This window comes from Tiliqua scincoides, chromosome 9 (genome assembly GCF_035046505.1).
Source record: "Tiliqua scincoides isolate rTilSci1 chromosome 9, rTilSci1.hap2, whole genome shotgun sequence".
In the NCBI taxonomy this organism is placed as follows: domain Eukaryota; kingdom Metazoa; phylum Chordata; class Lepidosauria; order Squamata; family Scincidae; genus Tiliqua; species Tiliqua scincoides.
The window spans coordinates 23,760,030-23,776,072 of NC_089829.1; the positions used below are offsets into that span (position 1 = coordinate 23,760,030).

The following is a 16,043-nucleotide window of genomic DNA, read 5'->3' on the forward strand; positions in this document are numbered from 1 at the left end:
GGCGCGGTCCGGGGCTCCACGTGCGGACCGGGCACGGCCAGCAGACCCAAGTCAGTCCGGCGCGGGAACCGCCTCCCCGTTTCGCGCGGTTTGCACCAGGCACCGCCCTCCGGAGGGGCAGCCCTAGCCCCGCCCCGCCCCCCGGCCTCCTTAAGGGCGCCGCCTAGCTGAGGCTCCCCCTCCTCGAGTGGGAGGTGCCACCCGGCGAGGAGCCCATCCAGTGGCGTAGCTGGGGGGGCAAAGCGCCAAGTCCTGCAGGGAGGCTCACCGCAGCGTGCAAGCGGCCCCTCGCCTGGAATGGCTCCGAAGGGGAGAGAGAGCAGCCCCTTGCACGCCGCGGTGAGGCTCCCTGCAGGACTTGGCGCTTTGCCCCTCCAGCTACGCCACTGTCCCCCACCTCGGTAGCTGGCCGGGGCTGCGCCCTCGGGCTGCCAAGCTGCGCGCGCTCAGCTGGGAGCAGGTTCCACCGCCCTCCTCAATGGCTTGACGCCCCAGCAGACCAGCACTGGCTCGATAAGGGGGGCTTTCCTTTCTCCCCCACCTGCTGGAACGTGGGGCGTTCCTGGCTGGAGGAGGCTTCTCCGGGATGGCGTTCCGGAGTCACCTGGAGGTGGAGGATGCGGATTCCTGGAGATGGGGGGGGGCGGTCCTGGGGGCCTGGCGGAGACCCGAGACTGGCTTGTCTGAATGTACTGCTCCTCCTTGGCACGGCCAACCCGTGTAGAACGAAGAGCACGTGTGAGTTTGCCAGCGCACTCCCGTGCACTCTGAGAACATGTGTGTTTGCCTGTGCGCTCCTAGCACGAGTGTTTGTGCACTCCTGTGCACGTGTGAATTTGCTTGTCCGCTCCAGTGCACCATAAACAACCCAAAACCTGGTGGATGATGAGACTCCAGCAAGAAAATGTGGACTGAGGGCACAATCCTAAGCTTGTCTACTCAGAAGTAAATCCCATTGTTTTCAATGGAGCTTATTCTCAGGAAAGTGTGCATAAGATTTAAGTCACATCAGAGCGCTGTGGGAGGCTTGTGTTTCCAGCAGTCAAAGGAGATTCTGCCAAGCTGAGAGCTGGGACTTTTGCACTTAGTCCTGTTCTTCAGAGCCATGGCTCCCAATGGGTGGGCTGTGGAGTTCTTGCATGGGCGACACACATCCATGCCTGCATCAAGCATTGACCTTTCAGTCTGAGTTTCTGCACTCTTTTTTTTTTTTGGCATTGGGATCTTCATACCAAAAGGAGCTGGGTGTGGAACCAGCAGAGGCGTAGCTAGGTCATTTGACACCCGGGGCCCATAAATTTTTGACACCCCATAATTAATTAATTAATTCACATTTTTATACCACCCTTCCTCATGGTTCCTCCACTTATTTTGTCCTCACAACAACCCTATGAGGTAGGTGAGACTTAGTAATAGTCATGACATGAAATTAATTATAATAATAATGGCCAGAAAATAAATGCAGTGAATATTTCCCCACAAGTAATGGATGAAATTCTGCATCAAATGGTATATATAACATGATGGTATTATTCCTAAAAGCCACAATTTCCAGAGTTTTGGTCATTAGGGTGTCACCACCCCCAGGATGTCTCATTGGCCTGTTTTGAGTTAAGGCAGTGGTTCTCAAACTTTTAACACTGTTTTGTGTTAGTGGGTCCCACTGGGACCTTGCTAAAAACTAAGATTATTTCACATGTGAAAACTACATTCAGTCCTCCTCTGGTTTAGGTCCTTTTGGGAAGTTGTTATCCAGTGTATCTTACATTACAACAACTGATATTTGTGGATTTGTATGTTCCTTCAAACCACCTACCTGTAGAATGGAAGTTAACACAGGAACAATAAAAATGAATTCTTATAGCCCAATCTTATTCAAGGCCTGCACCAGCAGAACATGTGTTCCACCAGCATGCACTGTTGCAAAAGTGCCATTAACACTTTGCGACAATGCAAGGCCCAGGTACACCTGCAAGAAGCCTTCCTGCTGGTGCTGGTGGTTGTCTGGAGGCCTACTGGAGCAGGTAAGTCCAGGGGAGGGGAAGTGGTGGAATGGGGTAACGACAGCAACAGGTGGATTGGGCCCAGTGGGTGGAATTGGTGGCACTGGGGCATGCCATATTAAATCCCTTTCCTGGACCTGCAGGGGTCAATGCAGACATGCATCAGCCAAATTAAAACATACTGTGGGGCTTCCCACCTTGCTAGACATCCCTGGCCTGTCTAGCCATGCTCCTGAGAGCACGCTCTGTGCACTTAAAATAAGTGTACGCAATCCGTCCTCATTCCCAGCTTCCTTCCTGAGTGCTGGTGGCTTCCTCCCTCACTTCTGGCTGCTCTGGCGCCTGGCTCCTCTCCTGGTCCTGACTCCCTAGCTGATTTCTGGCTAACTTCCTGTTCCTGGGTGGACTCATCGGGTCTGGATTTCCATTCTGGCTCCTGGCTTGACTTCTAGCTTCTTTGCTGATTTCTGGCTGAGTTCCTGGTCCTAGCTGGACTCTTTGGCTCTGTCTCATCTCCTGCCTTTTTCTTATTTTTGGACACTTCCAATTGCCCAGAAGCTTCTAGGCTGCTTCACCAGCTGAAAGGATGCCGTGACATCCTCCTGTGATAGACTTCATCCTGCTGTTGGAATCAAATACTGGTTCATGAAAGGAATACCACTTACTCTCCAGGAAGTGCAGGACTCCTGGGAATTGTTAGAGAAATCTGTGCCTATATTTCAGTGAAGGCTTGCAGATCTTACACCTGAGAAAGGACTGATCCAGATCCAGCCCTATCTCTCTAGCACTCAGTCTGCTTCTGCTCTGTAAGCACCATGCTGCTGCTTACAGAGTTTGGTTAAAGCCAGACACACACCACAAAGGTAATGGCTGGTAAAAGGTTGTTTTAATTTAAATTCTTGTATTTTCTTAAGCATTTTGGTGCTTTAAAGCAGAAAAATATTACTTTGTCAAAAGAAATTTCATTAAGTAGATTTCGAATTAATCTATTTTGGGTTTTTTTGCTCCAGGGTCCATGGTAAGTCCAGCACTGGGAAAAACTCTGTGGTGCTCCTCTTCCCTTGATGCTCTAAACACATGCTTATTTTGCTAAGTGGTTAATCCAGGGCTGGGAGCCGGTCCAGAGGCACAGCTCTTCCCCATTCACCACACACTCTGAAGGGTCAAACATACATGTTAAAAGTAACCTCTAGCTCTTTCTCTCTTCACGTCACCCTGAACCCCCAATTTCCTGACTGAAATTTCCCACTGGGATCCTTGAGACAGTCTACAGTATCTGTGGTAAGGTTGACAAGCAGGGTGCAAGATGAATCTTCTGGGGAGGGAATTGCAACTAAGAAGGCCCTGTTCCTTGCTTCCTGCACCCACATCCCTGATGGCAGCAGGGCACAGAGCAGTTTGTTCAGGGCCAGCAGAGTACGCACAGAGTGGCAGCATTTATGTAGATGTAGATATAGTAGGAAGCAGCAGTATTTCACTTTTAAGAAAGCATTTAAGCCAGTGGTTCTCAAACTTTTCAGCACCCACTTTAAGAATGACAAACTGTTGGGACCAACTAGAAGTGATGTCATTAATCTGGAAGTGGTGTCATCAAGCAGGAAAATTTTTAACACCACCCTCCATACGGCAAAATCAAAGTTAAATAAGTATATTAAGAAGTTTATAATAAGAATAAGTTAAAAAATTATTTAAAACAATGCCAAAATCCTCCTAACCCACCCAAGCAGTTGCTGATCTGTTAAAAAAAAATTCCCTAAACATCCCAAAGGTGGCAATTCTATTCACATTTACCCAAGAATAAGCCCCATCCACTCTCATTGTTAAAAGCATGTACATAGTAGCCTGTTAAAAGTACAGATCTGTAACATTTCCCCAAGTGCAGTCACATACTATGGTAGCATCAAGTCTACTATATTAAAAATAAAATACACATTGAAATGAATGGGGACCCACCTGAAATTGACTCACAGCCCACCTGGTGGGTCCCAACCCAATTTGAGAAACATGGGTTTAAGTGACTACTCAATGTGTGTGCAAATATTAAGTAGCTTCAGAAATAACTGCTTATGCAACAAAGGTGATGTCTTCATATGAGGGCAGCAGGTGGAAATGAGGGACGTTTCAAACCTAGAGGAAGACACCTGGAGGAATAAGGAAGAGGAAGCTGAATTGACTGTGCTGAAACAAGGAGTTTCGGGAGACCATGGAATGATGTTTCTATTAGTCAAGACCAGGGGTGCTCAAACTTTCAACTTTAGGGATCCTGGACCTTTAAAATTGTGTAGGAGAGATAATTTCAGCAGGTGCAGCTTATCATCTGTGGGATGACAAGTTGCACCTGCTGAAATTCTCTCTTCTATACACTTGTTAAAGGTCCAGCATCCCTAAAGTTGAAAGTTTGAGCGCCACTGGTCTTGACCAGGGGGTAGCTAGAAGGGGGTACAAAGCACTAAGTTTTTCATGGAGCTTCATCACTGGGTGGAAGCGGTTCCTCCCCTTCAGAGCCATTGGGGGGGGGGAAGCAAAACGGAGGCCTAAACTCCGAAGGGGAGGGCCGCTCCCACGCTGCGGTGAGCCTCTCTGAAAAACTTAGTGCTTTGCCCCCCCTCTAGCTACGCCACTGGTCATGACGTTCTTGGAACATCCTCGTTCCAAGAAAGCGAGGAATGTGGACAGCTCTCCATTTACAGCAGTGACTCTCAAGCTGTGAGCGGGGCAGAGTACCTGGAAGGGTTGGAGACAGGTGCGGTCTCCCCCACCCCAGCCAAGCCCTGGGTGGTCTGAATGCCCCCTGACTGAGGACCACCAGGTGGCGCCTACACCCTCACTGGAGCATCTACGCCTACTCAAGGGGGGGTCTGGTCCATTTCACTCCAGGGGACTTCGCCCCAGATCTCCTCCCCCCCAGTTTTGTCGTTCGAGCTCCTTTTCGTTGGAGGCGCCCAAGACTGAATGGGGAACTTTCTGCCTACACGAGACATTCAACAGGTGCAGCCTGTTTCTTCAGCCTCGACCTGACCTGGCGCAGCTTAGCGCCTTTCTCACTCCAGGGCGGAAAGGCACTCTTCATATGCTCAGGGGTCCTCTCGTCCCGCGGTCCAAGCCGAGCTCTGGAAACTGGCTGGGGCTCCCTTGAACAGCAGAGGCGGCTGCGATGGGGCCGAGAGGGCGCTAGATGGTGCTGCCTCCCTGGGGAAGGGCCCGGCAGGGGCGGCACTGCAGACAGCCAGCTGCCGGAGAGCCAAGCCAAGAGGCGGCTTCTCCAGCGAAGTACAAGTTTGACGCAAAGCAGCACCGCCCCGGCCGGAGCCAGACACGTGCTGCGGGCAGGGGGAGCGCAGGAGACGCCGCCGCGGGGCTGCTGCTACCGGACTTGGCAGAAGAGGCGCGGCGCGGCGGGGAAGACCCGGCGACGTCCCGCGGAGCAGCTGCCCCGGGGTAGCCGGAGACAACTTGACCGCTGGCTCTTCTCCGGAGGGCTGGGCTGGAGTTCCCCGCGGGCCGGGAGGAAGAAGGCGGAGGCGCCACCGAGAGAGGCTGGCTCTGGAGGCTCCAGGGGGGCTCCGGATCGGACTCCGGCCCCTCCAGGGGAGACACGAAAAACAATCCTTTCCATACTTTCCTGAGAGTAAGCTCCCTTGATTATAGTGGGACTTACTTCTGAGTAAATAGGCAGAGGATTGGGCTCTCAGGTTACAGCCTATCCACACTTTCCTGGGAGTAAGCCCCATTGACTATAGTGGGACTTACTTCTGAGTAGCCAGAGGATTGGGCTCTAAGCCCCGTGCCCTGCCCGGAGCCTCCCCGGACGCCTGCTGCGGAGAGGGAGTTGTCGCCTGGAGCTCGCCCCGCCGCCACCATGCCTGCTCTCCCCGGCCAGCGAAGAGGACTCGCCCCCTGATCGCGGGACTTTTGGGGGGGAGGGAGGCTTGGCGACTCCGCCCTCCCGTGGGACCAGCGAGCATGCCGGCTCTGGCGCTTCCCGGGCGCGCAGCTTGCGCCTGAGCGGACCGAGGGCGCGTCGCCTGCTGTCCGAGCCGGGACCGCCGTGCCTGCCGCCCCCAATATGGAGCTGCGGGTCTTGTGCGGCGTCCTCTACTGGCTGCTCCTGCCACTCTCCCTCTTGGCCGGTAAGAACTGCGGCGCGTCTCCCTCCCTCCTCCTTGCTCCGGGTTCTCAGACACGCGCATCTTCCAACCTGGCGGGGGAGGGGTTGATAGCGCGGTTTTTGGCATGTCTACTCGGGAGTAAGCCTTGTTATGTTCGGTGGAACTTAACCCAAGCCTATGCTACTCAGAAGTAAGTCCTATTGCGTTCAATGAAATTTACTCCCAGGAAAATATGGCTAGGATTGCAGCCTCTCCGTAATTTCCTGGGAGTAAGCACCATTGACTGTAATGGGACTTAGATCTGAGTAGACATGCATAGGATTGGGCACTTACTCCCCTGCTGGAGTGTATAGAGTTGCAGCGTTCAGGTCTCCTTCGGGTCTTCCCAGCTGATGAAAAAAAAGTTGGGGTTCTTTCTCAATCGTCGTGTCCCTCGTTTTGCACTACTGTAGCCCAGTCCCATGTGTAACCCAATCCGGAGTAAGTCGCTTACTCTGGAGTAAGGCTCTCACCGTTTTACAGCCTGGGAGGTTCTAGCCTTGCTGGATAAGTGATTTTCTCAGGCCCCCACAGGCAGCTTGTAGCTGAAATGAGACAGGAGGCTTCCCAGGATGCTGACCTACAACACTTTCCTGGGAAGAAGCCCCATTTAATACAATGGGACTTACTTCTGATTAGGCATGCATGGGGTTGTGCTGTGAGGGTCAGGATTTTGTCTGTCTACATAATTTCTTGCTCTGAAACAAACAAGGGGTGGTGGTTCTGGGGTAGACTAGATGACCTTTAAAGATCCCCTCCAAATCCTACAGTGGCTCATTGGCTGTACTCAACACTGACTCTCATGTGAATAGGGCTTGGAGGTCAGTCTGAGCCTCTTTCATTTCCCTCTTCAGAAGATCTGAGGTTCCCAGTGCAGGAAAGAGCAAGAGGAGCTCTTGTGTGCCCTACAGATTCCTTGCTCATCACTGAATGGTCCATGTGGGGCTCTGACCATGAGTCACCTGTGTGGGCTGGAGAAAAGGTCCAGGACCTTGCAGAAGACACTGAAAGGCAGTTACTCTTTGGTCCCTGCAAAGAGTCAGGCACTGCTGTGCTCTGGTTGCAGGGAAGGCATTCTTTCCATATACACACTCACACCCACCAGCACACCACTTCCCAGTCCTGACAGCACGTGCCTAATTTGTCCTGCCAGTAAGGGCTGTGGCTACCTTGCACCAACAAAGGAACCTTAAGAGAAGGAGAAGATGTCATTTGCCATTGAGGTTGGCTCGGTGTTTTTCCTCCTCCCTCCCTCCCAGTATACTGAAAGTCTTTTGCTTTGAACTGTACAGTATGGAATGAAATGGGGAGTCAGGAAACTGATGTGTGCTGGGAAGAGCTTCCCGGCAACCAAGTCCCTCCTCCAAATCCAGTTCTTCAACATGGCCTGGCCAGTCCCCAGTCTGTTACTACCTCCTTTGCCCCCTCTTCAAGCCACCCATGTGTTGTGTGGCTTTTGATGGGTGGCTGTTGGACACCAGAGGTCCTCTGATTGAGTTTTAATCAGGTGATGTTCTCGGATTGGTGTGCATGACTGGAAACACAATAAGCATTGTGCAACTGCCCAGCTCTAACCTGACCAAGCCAGTTCCAGGGTTTCTTTTCCCAGGATGAAAAGTTAAAGCAAACAAGCTTCTAAAGAGTGAAAGAATTTTACCTTCCTTGTAAGAGTAAATGCAAGCTGGATGCCAGCAGGGATTTTTTTGTTTTGTTTCTTAATATTAAACAAACCCAGGAACTAGTGCAGGGGAACATGCAATGCCAACACACAGACCTTTGAAAGTCCTGTGTGTCTGGCACCTACAAAAATTCTGAGGTTGTCTCCTAGGAATTTGAAGTATGTTTCCAGCCTGGGCACTGGCACAGGGTGGGGTTCATTTTCATCCAGGAAAAGATTACCAAAGTATGACGAAGCTTTAGATCAAAACTGGGAAACCTGTCTTTTTGACTAGCCATTGCATCAGATATTGAAGAAGGTTCAGGAAAGGGCAGCTCCAGTTGTTGCAGGGACTGGAGCATCTTCTCTGTGAGGGAGTTCAGAAGGAAGGTGATTAAGTGGGGCCTTGGCAGACTTGCATAAAACTGTGCATAATTTGAAGAGGAGTGAGGGTCTGTTCTGGCTCCCATAATACTAGGAGCATGGGGTGGGGTGTGGGAATGTCATCCTTTGACATTGATTGGCAGGAAGTTCTGTACAGGCAAAAGAAAGAACTTCCTTTCACACGACATACAATTAACTAAGGCAGTGTTTCTCAAACTGGATCGGAAACCACTAGGTGGGTCGCGAACCAATTTCAGGTGGGTCCCCATTCGTTTCATAGCAAATACATTTGACTTTTTAAAAATATATATATTTTAAAAATATATTTGACTTGATACTAGCATGGTATGTGACTGCATTTGGGGAATGTTGCAGATCTGTACTTTTAGCAGGTTACTATGTATATGCTTTTAACAATGATAGTAAATGGGACTTACTCCTGGGTAAATATGGGTAGGATTGCAGCCAAGGACTATGAAAAATTTTCTTGCTTGATGATGTCACTTCCAGTCATGACATCACTTCCGGTGGGTCCTGACAGATTCTCATTCTAAAATGTGGCTCCTGGTGCCAAAAGTTTGAGAACCACTGACTTAAGGCATTTGCTGCTACAAGGGGGGGGGGGTGACAGTTGTGATCTTCAGCTTTAGAATTCATAGAGAAGGAGAAGGTCTGTTAGAGCGCAATCCTGAGCATTCTCTGGACCGATGCAAGTCCCTGTGGCAAGCATGATTTAAGGCACATCTGTGATGATTTGTAAGTCAGCTGCGCTGGCACAAGGACGTGCACCCCATGGAGGACAAATCCAGCCTCCACACCAACAGAAAGTGGCGAGTTTGTGCCGGTCTTCCTAGGCTGGCCCAGGGGTTTGGGAAGGCTGGTGGGGGGTGGAACGGGGAAGATCCAGTGTGGGGGGAAGATGGGTGGCAAGCGATTCAGTGGGCAGATTTTGGTGGTGCAGATCTAAGTAGCCCCATTGGGGCAGCTGCCATGAGAATTAATTCCTTTTTCTCTGAGTTGGGCAGTAACCAGCCCCAGCCCTGTGCTGGATGGGGGCAGGCCGGTTTCAGTGCAAGTTAGGATCAGGCTGTCTGTCCATCATCGTGACTATTTAGAACATCCATGGTCAGGGGCATTGTACTTCTGAACACTGGTTGCTGGAGGGGGGGGGCAACAACAGCAGGGGACCAGTCTTGTGTTTATGCCCTGCTTGTGGGCTTCTTTTTGGAGCCTGTGGGTGGCCACTGTGAAAAGCAGGATGCTGGACTGGCTGGCCCACTTTGGTGTGGTCTGGGTTCATCATATGTCACGACTGCAAAACGTACGAAACAGATTGCCCCTCTCCCCCCACTCCCATCTACTGGTCTTTCATTTCATTGCCTTTCTATTGCTTTGTTAGCTTTTCAGCCCTGATTGTAAATTAGTTGGGGCAGGGAGTTCTCTTACTTCAACTGTACTATAAAATGCATTGTACGTTGAGGGTGCTATCTTAAATCGGAATCATTTCCCCTGTTGCAAAGAGAGCTTTATACAGAATCAGGAAGGAATCGTATTTTTATTATAAGTCCAGTATTTGGTAGCATACAAAATGCCTTATAATACTCCAGTATGGAGAGAAATTTTGCCAGTTTGTCTTAAGTGGAAACTCTGATCACACTAACAGCAACAACAGTGGCTGAATTGTGTAAGTAGCTGCGTTGATGCTCTGTTGATATGAAAGGGCGACTCTGTAGTTAGTGGTCCTTGAAGGATGCAGGCCCAGTGTTGTGTCATGCAAAGCACTTGTCTTCCATTGGTGTGGATGGGATTTTTGGTGCACTGGTTACATCCCTTTGTGATGCCCTTCTTGATTTTAAGCGGATTTGGGGAATTGAAGTGATGAGCTGTTTCATTCAGTGAGAACTGTTGCCAGTGTTGAAAACAAGACAGTGGACAGTTTTTGCAGGCCACTCCTTGTTCCCAGCTTGTTTCAGAATTATTCTGGCTGTATCATCCGCAGCCATGCTGTCAGACTTCCTTCAACAAGAGATCCACTTCTTCCCCTCCTCCCTTCTCTCCCCAGAACTCTGCGTTTTTGAATCCATATATGCATCCAGCTAGCCAGCTGTACCCACATATTAATGAACAAGCAAAACCACCCCTGGCACTGTTGCAAAGGTAAACTCTGGAGCAGCCGTTGGTTAATACACCCTGTGGCCGTTGGGGAAAGAGAGGCTGGTGTTGTCCAGAGATATGAAGGAAAGGTCTGTGTCCTTCTGGAATTGTCCTGCCAGGAAAGTGGCTTTGCACTGTATGGAGAGAACTGGGCAGCTGTTAAGACCTCTTAGCTTGGATCTCCAGTAGGTTTACTCTTGTCTCTCGGAGTGCAATTCTGATTCGCTCTGGATTTTTTGGGATAATACGTTCATTCTGGCTGCAAAAGAAGCATTCTTCTGCAGTGTATGTTGGAAGCTTGGTCATTCTTGCAAACTGGAAGCAAAAGACCGTGATTCCCTCCTTCTCCCTACCTGCCAAACACATTGCTACTGGCTGATAACTTTATTTGAAAATGACACTTTCTCGGTGCACTGGTACTTGTTTCCAGGCTGGCTAATGATGGAGTGGATTTGCCTGCTGCTGAATTTTGAAAAGATAGTATTTTCTTTGCACCCTTTTGGTGCTGAAGATGGCCACAGTCATTCTGTGTTCCAACACCAACTAATTCTGCATTGGTAGGTCTCTCCGCAACAGAACCCTGCTTTTAAGTGTATGCAAATAGGTTTGCAGCACAATTCTCTGCAAGTCTGATTCAGTGGGGCTTTCTTCTAGGAAAGTGTGCATAGGATTGCAACTCTGACATGCTTGCTGCTTGACACTGGGAAAAACATTTGATCCTGGGAGGTAGACGCAACATAGCATCTAGGGCAGAGCTATCCCTCTCAGGGCCTGCTATGTTCTCCAGACCTTGACTTAGGAGTGATCCAGCACAGGCCTTTTCAACCCCCCCACCCATACCACCTTTTGCAGGTGTCATTTTTTTTCAAGTCCTGAGACTGCCAGCAGAGATGGCACAGGAGCGGGCTACTTGTATCACGGTTTTGGCTTTGCTGTGCACCTTCCTTCCCCAACCTACTCCCTCTTTGGATGTTCCAGGCAGCTGCAGAGGCATGTCTGTGTCTCCACTAACATGCTGCTTCCCCAACCATCTTCACAGTTGGGCCAGTCCCTCTGGGATGGTGCCATGTCGCCACCATGGACACAGGGCCAAGTGCTACCTGACCTGCTGTGAAAGCCAGTGGCTGAAAAGCACTGGTCTAGCTGGCCACCATGGAATGTGATCTGTGTGGTAGTGAAGCCTTCACAGATGTGAAGCTTATGTGCTCAGTTGGGATGTGACCTACAAATAAGTGCACTCACGTACATATTGCAGAGGCTGTTCAAAAGGGAGATGCAAGTTGCTTTCAGTGAGGGGCCAGGTGAAACCAGCTTAGTTTGGTCGTCTGGGGGTATAAAAAGACTATTTTAATTCATTCTTCCTCCTCCTTGTCCTGTGCGCCTGGAAGACACACTGACTGCAGCACTTGAATTCCAGCAAAGCTAGATCAATAAAGCAGCTGCCTTGGGACCAGCAGAAAATGTGTAGGAGATGTTTGATGTTGGTTTCAGGAAGTCAGGGACCCGGGTTAGTTGCAGTGCAACCTTGCCAGCGTGGCACCCTATGAAGCTCTCCCACCCCCACCCCCCCCCCGCAGGCAGGCAACTGACTGCCTGCCTCATGTCCACTTCTAAGTCATGGAAATGAAGGCTGTTGTGTGTTTGCAAAGTCAAGGGCTGGATAGTCTTGTCAGGCCCTGTTTGTGTTTGCGGAGGGGGGGGGGGAGACTCAAAGGTTGGAACCCCTAGGTAGCAAAACATCCATCCTCAGCCTCACCAGGGAAGACAGTGACTGTCCAAGAGCAGCTTCATCTTTCAGTTGGCAGCAGGAGGTGTGTGTGTGTTGCCAGACTGGCTTCTGTGTGAGGGTGACACTCTGGGGATGGGGGAAATGCCTGCAGGCCAGGAATCTGCATGCATGGCTCTCATGCAGACTGGTGGTGTGCTGCATTGGCAGTTCTATGTGCAATTCAGGGCTCCCTACAGAGCAGGAATGGGGGCAACCCAGGTAACCAGGAGGCTGGATCCCTGCAAGGGAAGGCAAAAGCAGAAGAAAAAGCTGAAGGGGAGCCTGATAGAGGCTTGTAAAATTGAGCATCCTGTGGCAAAAATGGTGAGAGAGAACACTTGGCTTCCATAGTTCTGTACCTCAGGGTTGTCCAGTGCAATGGACTGGTGACAGAATTGGAACAGACTAAAGCAAGTTCTTCATAGAATCAGTTTGTGGAACTCACGCCCACAAGACATCACAGTGGCCTTTGGCTTAGTTGGCTTTAAAAGCAGGTTGGGCAAATTAGCAGAGGATAAGTCTGTTCATGGAGCTGAATTGTGATGGATCTGTGTGCCCACCTCCAAATTCAGAGGCAGGATGTGATGGTTGGGGGGCAGCAGGGAGGAGGCCCTTGTTTCTGCTTGTGGGCTTCCCTGTGGGCTTCTGGTTGGTCACTGGGTAGGGCAGGATACCAGCCAAGAGGGATCTTGGGCCTGATGAAGCAGGGCTCTTTTCTTCTAATGTGGGAACAAAGCTCTTTGGCTGGTGGTGGGTGGGTGGGGGGTGATGACGGCAAGTGGAACCCTGACCTGTTTCACTCCTGGTTATGTTTTCAACCAACCTCTCTGCCCCCCTCCCTCTCTTTGGGTAGTTGCATGCAGTGACTGGAAGCAGTCATGATGCAGTTTCACTTGTGGTCACAGCGGACCGCTGGGGTGGGAAAAAGATTTTGCAAGTCACAGATGAGGCTGGACAGACTTGCAGTGTGGTTAGTGTGTACCTCTCCAAAACTCATTCCTTGACTGGTAACACAGTGTTGCGTTTTTTTTCTTTCCTGAACAGGCATGGAGGTCTTCTATTTGTTTCAGCTTGTGCATTTCTCTCTCTCTCTCTCTCAGCGGTGACTCACCAAGTCGTCTGCAGGATGTGAGAAGTTTAATTATAACTGTGCCTGCAAAAGCGGCAGTGAGTTTGATCCAAAACTGCACTGCTTGTCTGGTACTCATCTCAGAAAGAAAATGTTGCAGGGAATAGTGACTGGAACTGGTGTCTTACACTCTCTGCAAGATCTGGTTTCAGATCCTACATGCTCCATCTCTGGGGAACTATGTACAGGAACAGAATACAGCTGGCTCTCCAATGCCCATTCAAAGCCCTGGGTTTGCAGAATCATTTCTGCAGGTTAAAAGAGAGACGATTTCTTGGTCAAATTGTGGGGTGTGTATGTATATTTGCTGGCTTAGCACTCATATATCTAGTTCTTGTTGCTCAAATCAGCAATCTTATTCTTCAGAGGGGATAGAATGGAACCAATTGGTGGGGTAGTCAGAGCAGACAAGGCAGAGCTATGTAGAGCCCCAAGTTCAGAGGCAGCATGACTACTGAGTCCTGGGCAAGCACTACAGGGCAAGCTATGTAGTACCTCCATGTTCAGAGGCTGTGTAACTACTGGGTCCTGGACAAGCACTACAGCGTCTGCCTCCGTGCCCTGCTTGTGGCTTTCTTGGGGCATCTGTTGGGCCAGGATAGGCAGGAGGATGCTGAGCTGGATGGATCCCCTTAGGCCTGATCTGGTTGGACTCCCTTGTTTTCTTCAGCATGTTTGCAGAGTTGCAGTAAAGGGGATCCTGCATTTTTGTAGCACCTCTGCCATACTCCTTTGGAACCTAAAGCTCAAGGACAAGTGTGGGCAAGATTCTGATGCTCCCCCGAGCTCCATAGTCTGTGTCTTTTTTAAAAAAAATTTTTTTAAACAAGAATGTATGGTTGTATGTTCTGAAAAGTTACAAATGAAACTGGAACATCTCAACAGCAAATGCCCAGAAGCATGATAGAGAAACAAAAAGAACAAACAGAAAAATAAGAACAAAACACATGACTTGGCAAACCAAAGGCCACAGCTGGTCATTGAACAGAAGTCTGTGTCTGATTTTCTGTATCTGACTTCTTGCCACTGTAGACCTCTAAAAGAAAAGGTGCCAGTGCTCCAGCTGGTTTGGAAGCAACTCCTCACCCCATTTGCTCTCTTCTGACCAGGAACACCCTGCTCCACAACTCCTGATGTGTGGAGGCTGGCTGAAAAGGAGAACCACTCTGCACATGCTCAGAAGTGCTCTCCGTTTCCTGCTGCGCCATTGTCATGGCCATTCCAGTCGGCTTCTGTAGTCCATTCTGTCTGAGTTACAAAGCAGCACAATCAGAATGTATTCCTGGGCATCTTAAAGAATATGGAGTGAGTGGGTGTGAGAGACAGACAAGCTCGCAAATATGTGCATCTGTCTAGTGACACTGTGACACTGAAGGCCTGGTCTCCACCCTTTGCCTTGCTATCTCTCTCTTGCAACAAACCTGACCTGCTGAGCTGGTGTTCTTGGTTTCACTGTACTGAGTTTCCTCCTTTCCTCAAGCCCCTCCTCCTGTCTTGTTGTCAACTCCTGAAATTCCTCTGGATATATACTTGTGCAGTCAGCATTGTACATTTTTCACATGAGTGACACAGGAAGCTGCTTTGTTCTGTATTTGCCATTAGATCATCTAGTGTTGCCTGTGCTGACGGCCGGTGACTCACGAGGGTTTTAGGCAGGTATGTCTTAGCCGGGGATCAAACCTGTGATCTCCTGCCTGCAACGGCATGATCTACCACTGAACAGGTTATGAAATGAAAATGTGGGCTCAGGCCTGTGTGGCAGGCAGCCAGACAGGTGTATGGGACCAAGATGTGGAGAAACAAAAGTACTCTGCACAGGCTCAGAGGTCCTTAATCATTGACTCAAGCTGTCAAACAAATAATATATTTGAAATGGAATAGTTTGACTGGTGGCACATTAATTTATGGTTTTGCATTATAATCATATTTAGCTTTAATGATGGAGCCCTGCTTAGGATCTTGGAGGAAAGAGGCAATTTCTCTTAAGTGGACATACAATTTAACACATAATTATTGCCATGCAGTGTCAAGACTTTCTGTAATATAATATTTTTTTTATTGTATTTAGGAATAAAGTGTAAAACATTCCCTCCTATACGGTAATAGCAGAATGCAAAAAATACCTGTGGACAGAAACAAATTCAAACCCCATTGGTATTGCAGAAGATCCTGGATTCAAAGATGAACTGACATTGATTTTGCCCAAGTACTGTTGCCTTCAGTTCCTTTGGATCTTATTGTGGGAAGGAAACCCACAGCTGGTCTGTCTGGAAAAGCAAACTGCCCTGGCTTGGGATGCAAAAGGAAAGGAGCAATCCATCTTTTTAAAAGTTCCTTTTTCATTCAGCCAGTTGTACCTCCGTGATGAGCCTTGAAGAAACACTTCCAACCGGTTGCTGTTTTCGGTTCCCCTGAATAATTAGGGGGTCAGGTAAATTCACCTGGAATTAAGCCTTTAACTGATCACCTTAAAACTTGTGGCCCTGGTTGTAGTTCTCCCCTTCTGGAATTAATCCTTGCAATTGAAAATGAGTTCCAGGACTGGGTCCTGAGTGAGTCATGGCTCAAATGAAGCTTTGGCCTTTGGACAGAAGAGCTCAGTGATTCCATCAGAAACATTTGTGACCCAGGCATCGCTGATCAAAGGGTTTCCTTGGTTGGCATTTGCTGGCTTCTATCCTGTTCTGCTATGATCAGATCACTCTCTCAGGCTGGCCTGCTTGGTTTATGGGGCTGATTGAGGCAGTAGTTGCAGGCTGCAGATTGGCAGGGGGGGGGGCAACCACCCCTGTCTGCCTGT

The 16,043-nt window shown here is 49.6% G+C and overlaps 1 protein-coding gene across 1 annotated transcript in view; it reads left to right on the forward strand.

Annotated features, from left to right (window-relative positions):
• The first annotated feature begins 5,323 nt into the window (after positions 1-5,323).
• The window catches only part of PIEZO1 (piezo type mechanosensitive ion channel component 1 (Er blood group)), a 97,870-nt gene continuing 87,150 nt past the window's right edge, over positions 5,324-16,043 (forward strand). Inside the window, exon 1 of the mRNA XM_066636926.1 lies at positions 5,324-6,133. Coding sequence (XP_066493023.1) covers positions 6,070-6,133 — 64 coding nt within the window. The 5' untranslated portion in view covers positions 5,324-6,069. The remainder of the gene's footprint in view (positions 6,134-16,043) is intronic.